We start from the raw sequence: 19,273 nt of genomic DNA, 5'->3' as shown, positions 1-19,273 counted from the left end.
CGCAGACACTGAGCCCGACTCGACTCAGCAACCAGGAGGTGACGCTGGAGCCACTGGATGTAGACCCGCCCTCCACCGCCGCTGACTCCGACATCGTCATGAATGATGGCCTTAGCGAGGTTAATATACTTAATTCATTTAATAATCCTTAATTCCTTAGAGGTCATCCATCACGTGATTTTTTAGCATATTTTTGACCCTCTCTGATATGTGTTGAGTTCTTTTAGACTACTTCTTCCGATACCCAAACTTACATGTATTTTTATTATATAGTAATATTAAAATTTTCTGCCTTTTATTATTGTAGAGTAATTAAATTACGTCAGTAATCAGAACACGTGATTTTATCCTTTCTTCTTGTGATGTTCCGTGTTTTTTTTTCGGAATCATTCGAGCCATATTTAATTTAACAATTCCATACTGCATTCAGTAGTTATTTGCGTGCTGAATGAGTCCTTTAGCGTAGGTTTCTCATACTAAGTCAAAACTAAGGGAATTCACTTAATATTTCTGAGTGACCTTTTGTAGTCTGAATGTTTGCTATATTAACAGAATGGCTCCATGCAAGTAGAGCCCAGCAACAGTCCACTGAGCGGTGACATGATGGTTGAACCCACGGAATTAACTGAACCAACTGACGAGTAAGTAATCATTATTTTCATAGATTTTTTCCGAATATTCTGTAGAAGTTCCAACAGTGGTAGAGCCCGGTTTAACATCTTCGCACGAATTGTCTCTGCTCGCCCGGTGAAATACCACGATCACACAGAGGACAAGCGTCAGGTGGAAGCTATTCCAAGTACAGTCTGATGAGTGTGCGTCCCGGAGGCCTAATTTAGTCCTTTTTCCCTTCCTACCCTTTTTCTTATAAGGAAAGGATGGGAAGTGGAAGTGGACTTTCCGGATGAGAGGATGCATGGAAAGGGAAAATATTTTCTTTCTGTTCATCCTCTCCGTCGATTAAAGGTAGACAACGGATATGCAACTGCGTATGTCTATGGGCAACGGTCACTTCGCTATTTCAGCGATTTCAGGTGGCCACTCGCTCGTTTGCCACCTTTTCTTTTTTTTATAACATTAGGTGGCAAACGAGCGAGTGGCCACCTGAAATCGCTGAAATAGCGAAGTTAATCTCTGTATAAAACATATCGTCATCCCTGTCATTATCTTTGAAACAACAGAGATATCAATATGTTTAAAATGTAGATTTTCATACTAACTAAGGACTCCGAGTGCGGTAATAAACAAACGTGATTGTTCCAGTGGTCTAGACGAGCCAGCGATAGAAGCGAGTGAACTAACAACAGATGATCTGATGCTGCTGTGCGATCTGTTCTACTTGCCGTTCGAGCACGGCGCGCGCGGGCTGCGTCTGCTGCACGACTTCAACTGGCTGCTGACACACGCCGCCAGTGTGCTGCCTAGAGGGAACAAGTCTGAGGTATTCTCGTGGAATTTTATTTACTACCCACATGGTGTTTCAAGCCCTCAAGATATCTGACATGTACGTTTTTGTGTCTTAATACTTGGACTGTGGTCGAGCGCTAATTTATTTATGAATAATATGATTTTTTCGCTAAACTTTCGATTTATAATAGCTTTTTTAATTTCTCCCCCGACTGCGTCCATGCGGAATTAAAAAAAAACGTAATTAGTAGCTTACGTGTTCTTCTAGACTATGTTCTACATCTAAGCCAAATTTCAGCGAGATCCACCCATCCTTTCTAGAGATACCTTCAACCAAACATCCATCCATCTAAACATTCGTATTTATATCATTATGAGTAAGATTAGTGAAATAGATAAAAAAAATTAAATGTATGTATATAACAGCGCCATCTATCAATCAGCGATGGTTTTAAAACATTTTTTTTAATACAGACAGGTGAATGGCGTCGTCGTTTGCGACGGTTCTCATGGTGGGCGGGACGCGCGAGGCGGCTGGCACGACGGCTGGGTGCGGCGGCCAACCGTGAGCTGCACGCGGAGTTGCAGCCATACGTATGGGAGTTGTGTGCTGTGCTGGCACTGCTCACTGCCTTCCTGCGCTGGCTAGGTACTACGATAACTTTTATATCTTACAATAGTTAGTTTGTATGTAATATTGAAATAAAAAAAATCATGTATTAGCTTCACCTATAACGATGAGCCAATATTTAAATTTTTGTCTGTCTGTCTCCAAGCCGCGTTTATTCCGGAGATAACCCGACTGGATCGTTGGACCTTTCACTAGATAGTAGCTGATGTGTGCGGAAATATTGTAGCTTATAGCTTTTTCGTCTTTTTTACTTCTGTGTGACAAAGTCGTTGGTTAAATTAGACTTTGTTACGAAAATTTATGATAATTCTGTTTTTTTTTCCAGAGCTCGGCAAATTCCCTCAAAATATAACGTCCAATACACAAGCGAGTTACACGTGTAAGTATTCAGACCATATCATATATGTTTAAAATAAAAAAATGCAATCTAGACCAAAAATATTTTCACTATAGTGTAGGTGGTCTACTGAAAACCAATATTCAAAGACCTTCAATATTTCAAATCGCCCTCTATTCTAGGGTTCTCTAAAGGTTGGCGCGAGGCATTCGAGAGCGGTGCACAGGAGCCGTGGGTATTCAGAGGCGGGCTGACTGCTGATTTGCGCAGACTGCTGCCCATTGAATGCAGCGGAGATGTGCTCAGACCACAGATCATACCGGACGGTCTGCCTCTCACTGTACGACCTTATACTACTGCTGATGAAGAGGCGGTAAGTATTTTTTGCATTGGTTAGAATATGAGTAAGCGGCATAACTTCGCCAAAACAGCGAAGTTCGCTTAAGATATGCGCATTAATTCGCCAAAATGGCGAATGATGACCTTAGGCGGCCGTATTTGCAAATGCATTGACTACTTTTAATCGACAGACGGGGGCATAGATAAAATTTCCCCTTTCTCTGCAATATCCACCTTCCCTTTCTTACCCTTTCTGATAAAAAAGGGATGGAAAGAGGAAATGAAGGAAGAGGTTTATAATTAGTCCTCAAGCAAATACACTTGTCAGACTGTATGTAGAATTACTTTCACTTGTCTTCTGTGTGATCTTAATTATGTAAAATTACTTAACAATATAAAAGCTTGGTGGCTCAAGTGTTCAGCGATTGACTTGCAATCTGTAGCCCCTGGGTTCGAATCCATGTACCAATGTGTTTTTTGGTTTACATATGTACATTTATTCGAGGTTCTTACGGTGAAGGAAACCATCGTAATGCAACCTGCACATGTCTGGAAAAATAAGTGTGAAGTCAACCCGCATTGACCCAGCGATGACTATGTCCCGACCCAGTCATCTCTATTTTAGGGTACACTCCAAGCCACTTGGTGGAGATGTATAGTGAACTTATTGAAAATGACTTAACAATATTGCATTATTTTTCTTTACGATTTAATTTTATTTATATTTTCAGGTGATAATGATATGTAATAAAATGTGTCGAGACAGCGCTGACTGTGCAGATCTATTTCCAAGTGATCTACAAAATCTACCTGCGGATAGGTGAGTGAAAAAAATAAATTCCAAAATATATTTAACGTGTACCATAGTTAATGGGTCAGGGTGATAAAATTACCGTAGGTTTCTGAATCCAAAATATCCAGTTTAAACATATTGTTATCTCTGTTTTGTCAAAGATAATGACAGGGATAACGATATGTTTTATACAGAGATTTTTGGTCTTATCGATGGGAGCATAATATATTAACACACATTTTTTTTCACAGATTGGTGGCATCATTTCTGACGCTATGTCCTGAGCTGTGCATGGTGATAGAAGATGACTCAGGCTGTATCCAGCACGAGGCAGACACAGAAGTTGACGTTGATGACTCGGAAGACAAGTCAGAGAGCATCGCGGAAGTCAAATTGAATGGTTTGTTTTTCTTTTTGCCCGACTGATGAAAAGGTTTTTTAAGAATATATGTAAACTCCTTGACAAGAAGTTTCTCGAATTAATGACATTTTTATGGAATAATCAGCAGTTCTAGTTTTATCTTACTAATATTAATATTACAAATGCTAAAGTTGGAATGGATGGATGTTTGTTATGTATTTCCTAAACCGCTTAACCGATCTAGATGTAATTTGGCACAGATGTAGAACATAGTCTGAAAGAATGCAAAAGCTATTTACTAAGTTTTCTTTTAATTCCTCGCGGACAAAATCACGGGGAAAAGCTAGTCAAGTATTAGCGTTTACACGTGTATAATGTATGTTGTGATTTTAATAGCATAAAAAAAAGTAAAAAATATTGTCATCTCTTTCTGCCAGGTATAAAACCGGAGATAGTGGGTTACGCGTGCGCTGCGCTCAATGCCAAAGAGTTCTATAGAAAGCAAGAAGTCGCCTGGATACCTGAGATGTGCCAGAAGTACCCGCAGGAACTGCTGCAGAGAGATGACCTCAGTCCAGCAGCCAAGGTCAGTTGGAACTACAATCAACCGGTTATAACGTCGAAGGCACAGTTACGTTGTAATAATAGATAGTCGACGTTCTTACGGTGAAGGAAAACATCAAATTGCACCTTGCACATGTCTGCGAAAAAATTAAAAAATATATGTGAAGTCAACCCGCACTTGGCCAGCGTGGTTGACTATGGCCTAGTCACACCTAACTTAAGGTAGGCTCCGAGCCCCTCTGTGGGGACGTAAAGTGAGCTGATGATGATGAACAGCTAGTTTAAAACTGGTAATGTTTGTAAGGCGGATGAGCTGTAAACTTCTATGAACTAGCCTAAGCTATCTAATAATCAAAATTAAGATTTTTCTTGTAATTCTGCATAGAAGAGGCGGTCAACTGCTAGTTCATTATATAATGGTATTATTCAAGGTCACTGTACAATTATTTGTTTCCAGGAATGTATCCGACATTTCCATGAGTTCAGTAACGTGCCGCGTGCGCCGGATTCAGTGTGCCGCGCGCACCCCGCACTGCTGGCATGCTGTGTGCCCGGCGTGCGCGACCCGCTCGCACCACCACGTCTTCTAACATGTCTACTGGCAGCGCTTAGAGCTAACGGTAAACAACAATACTTTATTACTGCATTTAGTCATAAAATGATAACTATTGGGCGCCATTAGTGTAGTTTTCTAATATCAAACAGACAGACGAAAAGTGGAAGCAATTCCACGCATCCTCCAATGTATGTGCCGGAGGCCTAATTTTAGTCAATACTTTGTATCATAAAAAACAAAAAGAGACCAATTAACAATACTGACTTGACAGCTGTTCGGGAATTTGAATATTTTAATTGTTGTTTTTTTTAAAAAGCTTTATAATTTTTTTTTATATAATGAAATATAATACTTGTGTCCAGGTGTGAGCGGTGTCCACGCGTGCGTTGATCAGTCAGACCAATATCTACATCAGTTCTACACGAAGCTCGGTTTCGTGGAACTGGCGCGAGAGGGCGGCTGCGTGTTCCTCGCGCGCGCGTTCTAGCGCTCGCACACCAAGCCGCCGCTCAGGCGACGACGACGACCACATTGACGGCAAACAACGCCCACTGCAGTCGGCACCGATTGCAGTGAGCAACAACGGTCCAGTCGGTGCCGACTGCGAAAAGTACCGACTGCAGTGAGCACCCAACGCTGTCAGTAGAGATTACAGTCGGTGCCGATTGCCGTAAGCGTTCCTGACAGCGATATGACATAATTAGATCGCTCTCAGTACTAACTGCAGTCAACGTTGACTGTAATCTGACGATATTAGATTTATTCTGACATTAATATATAATTATTGAAAATTAACGTAATTAGTTTACTGCAGTCAGTCGTTCTAAATAAGAGCATTCAGAGTTTCTAGCTACTCTGATTAAAATGAGCAATTTGAAGGATTAGTTATAGTTGTCAAATCTGACGCATTTCATTTAGATTTTGGCTTTTTAACCTCCCCATTCAATCTCATACATTAATCTACCCGCCATAATCATGTTTATATCCTTAAACACACAATTATTTTTAGTCACTAGTATGTTTTTACCCTTATTTACTGTCTTACTACATTCAAACACACAATCACACACTTTATTTACGCATTTTTGCACATCCTATGTTTCTAACATACTTAGCATAAGTATAAAGTTAAAATCCGCCCACAACACTGATATAACTAACCCGTGAGTTTTCACTGTCGATAAACATGTACAGAAACATATCTCATATTCTCTTTGATAAAACAGAGAATATGTTTTTGTATAAGTGTTACGTCAGTGGAAACACACTGTTACATATTTACAATAAAACAAGGTGGATAAATTAATTAATAAAAATATCGTAAGAAATTAATTTAAATTTTAATTTATTTAAATCTTTCCAGTTGTTACTTGACCTTGATCATATATAAGTTTTAAAATATAATAAATAGTGCTTTTATTTTTACATTTTTAATAATGAAATAATTTTCTAATCATAAAATATATATCATTTTTTTCTTTTTATTTATCTCATTTAAATTTGTTATATAATATAAATACTAAAAGACAAGAAAATATCAGTTTTTTATATACAATTTGAAATATCTTTTAATGAAACGAATCAAACAGGTTTATTTTTAATGTGACCATAACCTAAAAAAAAATTGTCTTCCCAAAAAAAGGTATGTAAATGTTCCGATTTTGTTCATGTGATTAAATTAAATTTATAATATCATTAAAGATATGTATGTAAGATTATGTACTCAGGTAAAAACAATTTTTTTTTTCGATAAAAGGTGCCGATGATAAATAAGCTATGACCTTTTTTAAATATGGTTGACAGTCAAAATGCTGGCATATTATTTTCTATGTATCTAATTTAAAATTATTATGGTGTTATATTATTTTGTATGATATTAGTAACTCTCTTGTATTTCCCATTTTTAAATCCAAAATGGATGAAATGGAAATGTTTGTATGATAAAAGTCGCTAGATATATAGGTTACATTTTATTTAGTTATTACTTATGTATAAGTATTATAATATATAAGGAAATAAGCTCTCACTTTTATCAAAATTGGGAAATGTATGATAACACGAATCCAAGACTATCACTAGCTAAAAGTTTAGTTTCGTTGTTAAGTTGCATAAAAAGTTATAAACGCGTGAATCTTACTTCTCACTTAATAGTGTATAATACTTTTAAATGTGAATGTTTGGATGGATAGATGTTATAAGGTATCTCCGGAACGGCTCAACAGATCTTGATGAAATTTTGCAGAGATATAGAACACATAGATTACTAGGCTTTTTTTCGCGCGAATGAAATCGCGGTATGAAGCTAGTGTTTCATTTTGAATTGACTTTGGGAATCCTATGGGATGATTTCGTGAGAGTTCATTTCTTATAGTAGAATTTCACTATCATACTGTGTCTGTTTTGTCATAGTACGAACATATGCGCTAATAAAAGTATCACGACAGTGAAATTCTACGGTTATACATTAAGATATAGATAATTAATAATTTTACGCATTTTAGTGTAAAGTATGAAGCTTCCTCCATTACACTCTTCCAATAATAGCAGTAAAATCATCCCTAACTGTAGAATTAGTGAAATAAATGTAGACTAAGCTCCTTCGTACACAAGGCAATGTAAATCTTCAAAACTAATATTGTAACTTTTCGTTGGGTTCCGTACTCACAACGTTGAATCGTCGAGGTAATTCTGTAAGTAGAGGGAAATTGACTAAATTTCAACTGTAAAGATTTGCTCGGCCATCTTGAAAATCACAGCGACATTTATTACGACAATTTTGACAAACATTTTGCCAGCGAATGTCTTTGGCGATGATAGATAGAAGTATCAGCGACCTATGCAGCATACGAACCTCTATTACATTGTATTTCGTAAGTCGCTTAGCAATTAAAATTGCCGGGTATCGAAGATTTATATAGCTTTGTGTTGCAAAGGCCTTAGAGACACCAGACCTGACTCTGTGGCAGTGTTAATTTTATATATAAGTTTTGAATTTTCAATATGAATGCACCGTGAGAACAGCTTCCAAAATCTGTTATTACAGGTTTTTTTACACTATTCGAATGTTATATATCTACAGGTTATTTTTTATTAAAAATATGAGTTAATTACTAGTGTGTGGTTACAAAAATATCAAATTGATATGACAATTATATATTTCTTGGTTTTCTCGCGGCATTTATATGAAAGATATTATTTTCACTTTATATGTTATAACAGTGTATGTTTTTGTATGTAAATGTAAGTGAAATGAAGTTTGCGTGATATCGGACAAGATCGCCTCCTAAAGGTGTAAAGACTGAGTAATTGAGAAGAATTTTAAGATTGTGTATTTTGATAGTCAAAGGAATGTAGAAAATGTGTTAAGTGTGCCGTTTTATTTTATCTGTCTATCCATAGACAAAACATACCTCAATTTCAAGTTTTTAAACAGCTATTTATAGTCTGTACAAAAAGAGATCTGTCAACTTTGAGGGCGCCACTTTCTGTTATGTAGTAACGCTTGCGCTTTTACATTTATTATTTAATATAGCCAGAAAGGAATTTCAAATATATGTTATAATAGTAGATATACATATATTTATCATTGTTTAAAACGATATTATTAATTTATAATCATTGTTTAGTCGCGACAGATCTCTTGTTACAGACTTATATTTACACGATAATTAAAAATCAAGACGCAAAGAAATTCGAAGCTTCTTAATTTTTTTTCAAAACCTTGGCATTGTTGTTATGTGAGTTTGACCAGTTAAATATAATCAGAGTAAAAAATGGTATTTTATAAATATTATGAAAAGTGCTACAGAAATTCTATTTAATTATTTTTATGTGCTTTTTTATTTTATTAACCAGTATTGTAAATTTCCGTTCCATATCTAATGCAAGCATATGTATGTATATGAAATAAAAAATACAATCGAAATTGCGTGTTTTTGTACATAAAGTGTTTATTCATTGCTTTTATATTATAACAAAGGAAACATTTTTTTATTGGAATAAAATAAGAACTAGTCAAATACATTTTAAAAACTATAAACAAGACTACTAATTACATAAACGGTTAACAAAGTTGTCAAAGATTTTTTTTTCTGGTGCCCACAATTTTATAACAGATTAACCAATTCTGTTCAAAAAGTAATGTAAATTAAAATATTTATAATCCTAAAAAAACTTATTTTCAATAAGTAAATTATATTTTACGTAGAATCTATAAGACTGGAAGCTTTTCGGTCTCCACTGATTTTGAATTATTTGCTGACAGCTCCATTAGTTTTTGTTTAATTTCCGTTATCTGAAAATGTAAAAAAAATGTGTTTTAATATTATCTTTTGGAATCAATAATAATAATTACATAAAACGAAGTTTAGTAATACGAAAAATAACGATAGTCTGTGGTCTACAATGATGACCGTTGGTTTTAAATGCCAAAACATTAGGATAATATTTTATCTGTATTACCTTGTGTATCTCATTTAAGAGCATTTTCTGCTCTGTCCTCGGTGTCATTTCCCGTTTATTCAAATCTATAGCTTCCAAAGTTTCAAATAACTTTTTAATTTTCATCGCTAAATGCACGTCGCCATTTTTCTTCCGTGGTACGGTAGGTTTGGGTCGCCGCCATAATCTCTTTTTATATTTATCCGGTAGGTCTTTTTCTATATCGTCTCTAGTCAAAAGAGTCATATATTCAGGATTAGTGTCGTAAGGATAGTCGTTCGCGGTGCGCTTATAATGTGTATTTCCCCGTGGCATAGACAATTGGTTTGTTCTATAAGTTTTACGAAAGTTCTTCAATAGTTCCAAGTTCCTAAAAGAGAGTTTAAGATCAATAATAACTTATTACTAGCGATTATTAATAACTAAGACTAAGCACTTTTAAATTTGTACGTTAACTTACTTTCTGCTCTGCAGGATTTTATCTTTGCTAGCCATCAAATCTTTTTGTTTTTTTAACGCCATTTCTCTTAAATAGGTTTGCGTAATTTTAGCATCCTGCTTTTCTTTGCTACGTGCATACACCGGCTTAAGGTATTTTGAACTTTGATTGTGACATGGCGATGTTTTCTTTCTACTGGTGGCTAATTTTGGGCACTTTCCTTTATTTTTACTATAAAATTCTATTTCCGACTCCGTCACATCTTTCTCGCTTAACAGTACTGAAAGATACTGACGACCTTTTAAATTTTCTTCATAAACTGAATTGTAGCTCTTCAGATCAGTTTCTGATAGAAGTTTTGTGTTAAGATTTGAATTCTCATCGCCAACAGATGCTGAACGTAATTGTGAGTCTTGTTCATCAATAAATTTCTTGTGTAAGAATTGAACTATTTTTGCAGTACCAGCATTTATAATCTCTTTTGGCGGATATGTTAAAGGATTACCACTTATTTGAAGTACTTTTAAATTGACAACAGTGCCTAATTCATTTGGCAATGTCGATAATTTGTTGTTCTGAAGCAATAAATGACTTAGATTTTGATGATTTTTAATTGATTTTGGAATATCTCGTAGCTCATTATCTCTCATATCGAACCAAGTCAGATATGGCAAAGTTTCAAAGAAATCATGGGGTAGATCTTTAATTTTGTTATTTTGTAGATATAGTATCTGAAAACATATTAAGAAATTAATTAATTATTTAGAAACTTGCAAATTAACAATTCTAGGACATAATATTTACGCATAGCATTTTGTTTTCTATTTTTGGTAAAGTTGCTAAGCCTTGGCTGGATATATCCAATGTGGTTTCCTCGTGGCCTTGTTCTTCATACAAATTAAAGGTTAATGATGAATTTGAATTATCACCCATGTTTAATTTTTATGTTTTAAGTACTGTTTTGCCTATTGAATGTTATTTTTAGCATAAAGTTTTGTCGATAAATAATTCTAGTTATCGTTGCTGTCTCATGTCTTGTCATTCTTTGATTTATTTTTTTACAAAGTTGATTTTATTTGTATTTAAATATTACAGATTCAAATTGTGTGAGGACAAAGAGTTAAAGAAAAATTTATAAAAATGGGCGTAATTATTCGAATAAACTTTACCACTTTTACTTAACCATAGACTAAATTGTTTGGATGTAGTGTTTTAAACTTTTTAATATATTTTTTATTTTAATTTATGATTAACATGAGGAAGTGGATATTTCTTGTTTTCTTTGCTTTACTTCTATTTCTTATTCACAAAGTTCAAATAAATTATTTTAACTTATGACTCACGACGACACCAAAGAATACAAAATATGCGCGTCTGTCACCACATGTACGCATAACACATTGATAAAACGTCACAACTTCAGTTGCAAGATGGCGAACGTTCGGGATAGTGATACATCCTTGTGGCTTCACAATAAACTCGGAATATCGAATGATTCGTGGACAAGTGGCTCAATTTGTTCTCAATTAAACGCGGAAGTGCTGAAAAATATTAAAGATTGTTTTCCAGATTTGCAAACACAAGTAAAGCTAAAATTATTGCTAAGTTTCTTTCATATCCCGCGCAGAAATGTTGAAGAGGTAACTTTTCTCTCTTATATTCTATGGTTTTGCATAACTGTTTTGTGTTTGATATCTCTTTCTTCGACAAATTAATTGAACGTGATAGAGCGGGATAAATTATTTTGTACTTTATTTGTTGTGATTAAATATTACACGAAAATAACGTACAATATAGACAAATTCATCGTGTTTTCATTATATTATCATCTTAGCGCCTTTTATAATCAACATTGTCAGCGTATTAGATGTAAATTAAGGTTGTTTTCATATGTTTATTCCCGAGTTTGTTATTCCTTCAAGTTATGTACAGTTTAATTTGTATATTATGCCTAAAATTTGAAACATTCTATTGGACAACAATTTCACAACTATTTCACATGTTCCATTAATTGTTCCAGTTGTATATACAAAATATATAAGTAATATAATACTGGAGAATCCTAAAGATTACTAATAAATATAATAAATTATAACAAATAAATCCAATTTGATTTTATCAATAAACTTTTAATTTAAATATAGGCAAAAGTCTACTCCAAGTTCGGGATGACTAGATAAATAATAATTTTTCAAATTCCATTGATCACATTAATGATATCTTCCAAGGTATTGCCTAGTTTTTTGCATATCCCTTGATATTTGAGATATTAAGATTCTACTGTACTATTGATATCTACCGTAGTAAGATATGGTATATGATAATAATTAAATAAATCAAACTTATAACCATGTGATAGGCACCTTTAAACATTAGGTTATTGGAACTAATAAGCATTTTTTCAAGTATTTAATTCATACTGTTACTAGCTGTCGCACGCAACTCCTTCTGTGCAGATTCAAAAAATACATAATTAGTGGTCTATGTGTTTTTTCAGATTATGTTATTTATGTATACCAAATTTTGTCAAGAACCATTCCGCCATTCTGGAGATTTTCTCAAACATCTATCCATCCATCTAAACATTCGCATTTGTATTAGTAAAATTTTGTGGATAGTATTTGCATCAATCTTTTTGGTGGATCAAGGTTACCTCCACCTCCCCGTATATGCCTTGCAATACCAAACACTGTGTTCTGTGTGATGTTCCAAGCTTCCAACAAATTTTATTTCCCTAAAAATTATCTCTTATTTAGAATTAATTGTATTTTCAGTGGAGAAATGAATTGGAGGAGATCATTGAAGTTGCAGCGGTGGACTCAGATCTCTGGGTTGCGATGCTCGCTGAAGTCCTTAAGACATTCCCAGCGACTGGCACACTTAATACAGAGATAGCGGAGTTTGATGAGACCAGGCCTATCTTCAGTGATATGATAGGAGAACTGAGGAGGGAACTGGCCAAACATTCAGATCTTAATCTATTGCCATTGGAGTGCCTATATTTAAATAAAAATGCCTTAGTATCTGTGGTAAGTTGTTAATATTTTTGCATTCACTTACACTTTTATTCATGTAGATTTTGTGTTTATTATTCTAAATTGCTACTTTCAATAAATGTATACTGAAATATTTATTTCTTTATTTAAGTTTTTTATTATTTTTTCATCTAAACTTACCATAAACTTGTTAAACTGAATAAGTATTTATATACATGACTAGCTGCCGCCTGCGACAGTCGAAGCCATATCTGTAATTAAAAATAATGAATTAAATCTATGTCAAATTTCATCAAGGTCAGCTGAGCTGTCCTAACAAACGTCCATCCATCCCACCCATACATCCAAATGTTCGCATTTATAAGTAAGATTACTTTACAATAATAATTTGTCTAAAATATTTATATTCCAGGTTGGTCAACAACCGAATCCTGTTAAACATTTTACATTGAAACGAAAACCGAAATCAGTGGCTTTAAGGAGTGAGTTACTAGCTAAAGCTGCGGAGATCCAAGCTAATCAGAAAAAAGCACAGGCTCCCACTGTTCCCGTTAGATCTAGAGGGATGCCTAGGAAAATGACAGACACAAGTGAGTAACAAAAAGTCTTTAATAGTGGTAAAATCAGGAATAATAATATTTGTAGCACAAATAAGCCATTTCGTCCAAGGAGCCACACCATTACCATGACCACAACCATATAGAAGAAATGGATTAAGTGGAAGTCATTCTGTGTATTGATGAAAGTGCATGCCGGAGGTTTTAATTTAAGTATTCTTTCCCATTCCACCATTTATATATAAGAAATAGATGGGAAAGAGAAGTTTTGATAGATGCATAGTAAGGGAAAATATACTCTTTACATGTGTCTCCTCTGTCAAAAATGTTGGGTAATACAATGCAATGTACCCATAGTCAGAAATTGCTTCCCAATTAAACTTTTGAATAAGCTTATTCTCATCACATATCGCACATACTTAAACAAAGTTTTCGATTACCAGCACCTCTGAAAGGTCTACCATCTCGCTGGGCGGCGCGTACTGGCTCCAGAGTACTAGCCCCTATATCTCGACCACCTCCACGTTCTGGCATCAAGCTGTTAGATATCAACGAGCAACCTGCAACTCATGCACAGATCAAGAAGAGAAGGAAACTTGGTGAGTACCGTCTAGAAGATGTAAAAAGTGGTTAATAATAATTATTATGTGGATGCTGAGTGTGTTTGCAAAAGTCAAACAATTTCAATACTATCAAAGTAATGTTGAAGGTTTTAAGTACAATTTATGAACATTTTGTTTTAAAAAATTTAAGGGCACATTTTCTCTCTCACATCGCCATAAGCTAGAAAAATATTGCTATCCCAGGATAGGTTCCAACCTCGCTTATTCAGTTTCGCCAATATTTTAAATTGTCGTATTACTTTCATAGTATGTATCCATTATTACCCATTATATACTTTAATATTTTTTAATCTGTATATATACAGAAATAGAGGAAGGTGCTAAGAAGCAGCCGCCAGTCGCGCCACCCTCACCTCCACCAGACTATGCCAAGGGGCTCAACTACCAGATGCCCAAAGCTGATGACCAGCCCAGCAGTGAAGCGCTGACTCCAGGTTAGTGGTCTAAAACTTCATAAGATTTCATCGGTCAATGTGGTAGCCTTAAAACTAGCTGTCGTTCGCGACGCCATTCGCATGGAATAAAGAAAACTTATTTAGTAACCTTAGTGTTTTTCCAAGCTATGTTCTATGCCAAAGTTCAGCGAGATCTATGCAACTGTTATTAAGATTCCTTCTTACAAACATCCTTCCATCTAACCTCTTGCATATATAATATTAGTAAGATGTGCGATCAAATTTAATTCATATAGTAGATGATTCTGTCACTAACATTTATTTATGTAACTTGTAAAATTGTTAATTTTTTTGTTTAATTGCAGCGAACAACACGGAAACATCAGTACAGTCAGAGACAGAAGTTAACAGCACACCCCCGGAGCCTCCCACGTCAGAACCCAACACCATTCTCTTACAGGTATGTGTTACTTTCCGTACGTAATGCCATAATCCCTAACATAACTTACAACTATATACATACATAAATGGTTCTGTATATAATCGTATGTACATTCTATTTTTTATTTTACCTTTGAATATTACTAATAACATGAAAGCAAATGATTAGTTGATTGGATGTTTGTTAGAAACTAACTCAAAACTGCATGAATTTCGATAAAATTTGACACATATGTAGAACATATTCTGTAAGAACATATAGGATACTGTTTCAAGTTTTATTTTAATTCCGCGCGTACGAAGTCGCGGGCAAAATGTAGTATAAATTTATTTTTAAAATTGTAGCATACGATTCATAGGATCCATTATAATTTAAAGTTGTTTATTATAAGTTAACGAAATAATGAGATAATTTTCATTAAAAAAAAAAACAAAGTATTTAATATTAACTTTTTTATTATAAAATTCCAGCAACCAGCAACTGCAAAGCCAATAGTGATAGGTCAACAACCAAAGCTGCTGATAAGTCAGGCTGGAGGCAAGTCGGTGCTGCTGTCTACACAGAATCTGCTCAACTCCTCAGCTGTCACCATACTGCAGGGCGGCGGCAAGACGGTCGTACTGCAGAATATCAAGCCGGTAAGATATATATATTTTAAGTTACTAGGAATTGCATATTTTATTAAGCTAGTAATTCTACAAGACACTTTGCTTATAAACATATTGTCATCTCCATTTTGGTAAAAAAAAATGTCAGGGATTGTCCAGAGATTTTGGTCTCAGAAACCAATGGTAAACCATGACATGTTGCACATTCATCAGTTTAAAAAATATCAGAAAGCCAAACATCACATCAAGTGGTAAGCCACACTACACGTTCAACAACTGTAAGAGAGATCTATAGTTGATATACATATAACCAATGCTTAAAAAAAAAGAAATTAGCCTAATAACTATGATAAAATTTGTGTTTTACAGCTAACACCAGCCGGTCACACGACAGCGAGAGTCGTGCAACAGATTTCGCAGCCCCTTGTGAGTATCGCTCATTTATATTAAAGTTTGACCGCAAACATTTGAAATATATTGGAGAACTTTGTACAAGTTTTTAAATGTACAAAAAATGTATTTTACCCATTAAAAGACCATATATCAATAAAATATAGAAAGTTCATTTTCTCCCAGTCTATTAAAGTAGTTCTCAACGCTTTTATTCTTCATATGATCCCATGTTTTGTAATTTAACTTGTCAATATCATAATATTCTTAATAATATCTGCTACAAACAGATGCAGATGCCGGGCACGGTACAATCAACGCAGTTGCCGGTGGGCAGCGTTCACTCCGCGCCCCCCGCACCCACCGCGCCCTCTGCACCAACCTCCATGCCCGCCGCGCCCGTCGCACCCGTCAGTGTACAGTCACTGCCGCACGCGGACCACGACCAGCAGGAAGAGCAACAGATGCAGATACAGCAGCCCGCGCCGCCGCAACAGACGCTTGTACCACGCAGGGGACTTTCGCTTACGGTGAGCAACATTTACTATGGACAAGTTACTCCTGCAATACCTTCCAGTAAAAATCCCGTCAAAATTAGTCCAGCCGTTTTGGAGATTATCCGGAACAAACGCGAAATTACGGAGAGACAGATAAAAATTAGTTTAAGAATTAAAAAATAAAACAAACAAATTTTAAAGTAACTAGTCTTTGCAATTTGTTTTTTTTTCTGAAAGAATAGACAGTTAGAAAACATATTTATGAATGTCCTTTTTAATTGACTTTTTTTATTAATTTTTGTAAATTTGTAGCGGGAACAAATGCTGGAGGCACAGGACATGTTCCGCAACGCGAACCGCGTTACGAGACCAGAAAAAGCTCTTATCCTCGGCTTCATGGCCGGATCAAGGGGTTAGTAACATTTCAATCAGTATACGAATATAAAACAAACTTTAAGCTGATATAAATATCTGTGATTTGCGTTGATTAATCATTTTTTAATTTGTGTGAATTTTTCCCGCAGATAATCCTTGTCCAAACCTGGGTAATATAGTAACGATAAAACTATCGGAAAACTACGAGAATGTGATACAATCAGATGATACTTTCGTCACGATGGTGGCTGAAATGCACTTCCAAATGAATTACAACAACGGTCAGTGGACTCGCCTCAAGAAGTATCGGCCGCTAGATGGCGCTGTCCCACAGAAGATATTGCCCGGCTCCTCCATCATCGCACCCAACAACCAGTCAATAGTTACCTTAACCAACCAAAATGGCAGTTAAAACTAAACTATTGACGGTGAATGCTTTACTAATATCTATATATTTATATTTTTACACTGTTGTGCAATTGTCACTTTGATCGACTTGTCAAACTGACAGCTGTCAATGTCAAATGTTGGAATGCCGAGTGTTGCTAACGCTGTCAACCTTTTTTTAAAAACGAAAAAGTTCAGATTATATTTTGACCATCGAAGAATTGGTTATGATAGTTTTAATTTTATTTCTCACGAAGTGAAGATAATTTTAATTTGGAGACAATATGAAGATGGTGAATTAGTTTCCGATTGTTTTATAAGATTTTTTCTTAAGTTTAGTTTTAGTCAGTGAGAGATGTGTTTTATTGCAACATTCAGAGTTGTGTAATGGTTAAGCATTCCCTTAGTGTATATTTCTCACTTAAATCTACACTAAGGGTCAATCTATATGATTAAACCAGCTCTAAGTGTGGCTTAGTGGTTGATCTCACTTGGGAGTGTATGTTTTAGTTGTGTTATTTCCAATATGTTTAGTGCCAAAATTGAACGCATTATAGAGATATTTTCAAGTACATACCCTAATATATACGAAAAAAAGATAAATATATCTATTTTATATGTAAAATCAATCAAATTTGACAACTAAAAGCAAACATTTGGCAATTAACTCCGATATGGGGTAAAAGTGAATTTAAACTATCGTAATAATAAGAACATAGTTTTCTCTTTTTGTCAATATGTATGAGAGAGATGACAATATTGTAATACATTTTACGGCAGTGGAAACTCATCTGATCTTCAAATGATATGGTCGTCAAGGGTTTACTTTGCAAACTAAGCGATATATATGTTAAATATTTATATGACGCGTAAATACTTATGCCTGAAGCGCCTTCATATATACATAAGTTATTCTAGTTGTTAACAAATTGACTGGGCTCTAATTTGAGCTCTTATTTCTTTTTTGAGAATCTTTTACGATTAATTTTCAAAGTCACGGTAATTTTTATTGTAGTTTTCCACTGTCTTGCATCTTGTCTATTGTCGAATTCAATAGAAATACATGTTACAAATCTTTTTGTTGTAACAGAATTATTAAAAAAAACATGTCTGTGTCGTCAATTTAAAAGATGAATCGTTTTAAAATAAATCCATAGACAATAAATGACAATCAGCCAGTGATATGTGGAAATCTATATTATGAAAGATAACTTCGTCGGTATAGACAGGATAAGTTATCTGACCCGGTGGGTATAAGATAAAATTATGACAGTCCACTAGCGCCCCTCCGTCATGAAACTACAACAATTTTTTTGGCCTACTGTATCTCTCACGTGTTTTTTTTTGTCATTTTCAGTGATAGAATCCGTTCTAATATCCGTGTTTGACTATAATTTGTCTATTTCATTGATTTCGACCATAGATATGTTTTTATATGATTGCTTGGGGCAGTGGAAACCAGAGACAAACTGCATGCTTCACACGAAATTTTTGTAATTATTTTTTTAAAATACAATTTGTAATAGTGTTGATAAAATGTGATAACCAAATTCTTTATCACATTTAGTTTTTTAGTGTTCGGTAAAAGTATGAGAAGAATTGTTTTTGGTGATTTTTAAGTCCCTGGAGGACAACTATTTGACAAATACAAAAAAAATGTAGATAAAAATACAGACGAGATATGAATTTATTTGAACACAAAAACGGTCCGAAAATTTTATTATTTATTAATATGACGTGTATTAATTATTAAATCCCATAGAATTGTTTATTTGGTCGCCTTTTGCCGGACACTAAATGTTATCGCGTTTTTGAAATCCTGTTTTTTTTTATTTAAAATTAATGTTGTCTATATTCTAATATTTGATTTAGTAATACGAGTTTTGTTGTACTATGTTTTTCTATAGATTATATAAAGTTCACATTGTATATAGTAGATAGTACAAAAATATTAAACATGAAAAAGAAATGCTATTACATGTATGTGTTTTAATCATATCAGTCTTATGTTTCCTATTTCAGGGAATTCACATAAATTTTAGGTAGGTAAGATTTCTCTCTAGTTGTCGCCCGCGACTCCATCCGCGCATAATTAAAAAAACCTCATTAGTAGCCTATGTGTTCTTCCAGACTTTG

At 34.7% G+C, this 19,273-nt stretch overlaps 3 protein-coding genes across 3 annotated transcripts in view; 2 read left to right on the top strand and 1 right to left on the bottom strand.

Annotated features, from left to right (window-relative positions):
- Positions 1-5,566, top strand: part of Oga (O-GlcNAcase) — a 16,102-nt gene extending 10,536 nt beyond the window's left edge. Inside the window, exons 13-23 of the mRNA XM_013310231.1 lie at positions 4-119; positions 553-641; positions 1,264-1,441; positions 1,882-2,056; positions 2,364-2,417; positions 2,558-2,748; positions 3,446-3,534; positions 3,759-3,907; positions 4,306-4,454; positions 4,890-5,052; positions 5,351-5,566. Of these exons, the coding sequence (XP_013165685.1) occupies positions 4-119; positions 553-641; positions 1,264-1,441; positions 1,882-2,056; positions 2,364-2,417; positions 2,558-2,748; positions 3,446-3,534; positions 3,759-3,907; positions 4,306-4,454; positions 4,890-5,052; positions 5,351-5,475 (1,478 nt within the window). The 3' untranslated portion in view covers positions 5,476-5,566. The remainder of the gene's footprint in view (positions 1-3; positions 120-552; positions 642-1,263; positions 1,442-1,881; positions 2,057-2,363; positions 2,418-2,557; positions 2,749-3,445; positions 3,535-3,758; positions 3,908-4,305; positions 4,455-4,889; positions 5,053-5,350) is intronic.
- Positions 5,567-9,001: 3,435 nt separating this feature from the next.
- Positions 9,002-11,019, bottom strand: LOC106116188 (leucine-rich repeat protein SHOC-2). The gene is made up of 4 exons (XM_013309942.1): positions 10,672-11,019; positions 9,889-10,598; positions 9,450-9,798; positions 9,002-9,282 (listed from the first exon to the last, which is right to left on the bottom strand). The coding sequence occupies exons 1-4, from the start codon at positions 10,798-10,800 to the stop codon at positions 9,199-9,201; spliced, it is 1,272 nt and encodes a 423-aa protein (XP_013165396.1). The 5' UTR covers positions 10,801-11,019; the 3' UTR covers positions 9,002-9,198.
- A 268-nt stretch (positions 11,020-11,287) lies between these two features.
- On the top strand, positions 11,288-17,734 carry LOC106116403 (Negative elongation factor A). Its single transcript, XM_013310229.1, has 11 exons — positions 11,288-11,507; positions 12,642-12,896; positions 13,276-13,453; positions 13,864-14,019; positions 14,349-14,477; positions 14,804-14,898; positions 15,351-15,518; positions 15,858-15,914; positions 16,169-16,408; positions 16,688-16,787; positions 16,900-17,734. Exons 1-11 carry the CDS (start codon positions 11,298-11,300, stop codon positions 17,160-17,162), a joined length of 1,851 nt encoding a protein of 616 aa, XP_013165683.1. The 5' UTR covers positions 11,288-11,297; the 3' UTR covers positions 17,163-17,734.
- The last annotated feature ends 1,539 nt before the right edge of the window (positions 17,735-19,273 follow it).

This window comes from Papilio xuthus, unplaced genomic scaffold (assembly GCF_000836235.2).
Source record: "Papilio xuthus unplaced genomic scaffold, Pxut_1.1 DF827756.1, whole genome shotgun sequence".
NCBI classification, from domain to species: Eukaryota; Metazoa; Arthropoda; class Insecta; order Lepidoptera; family Papilionidae; genus Papilio; species Papilio xuthus.
Note: the sequence above shows the minus strand (reverse complement) of the source record. Positions and strands in the feature narration are given on the sequence as shown.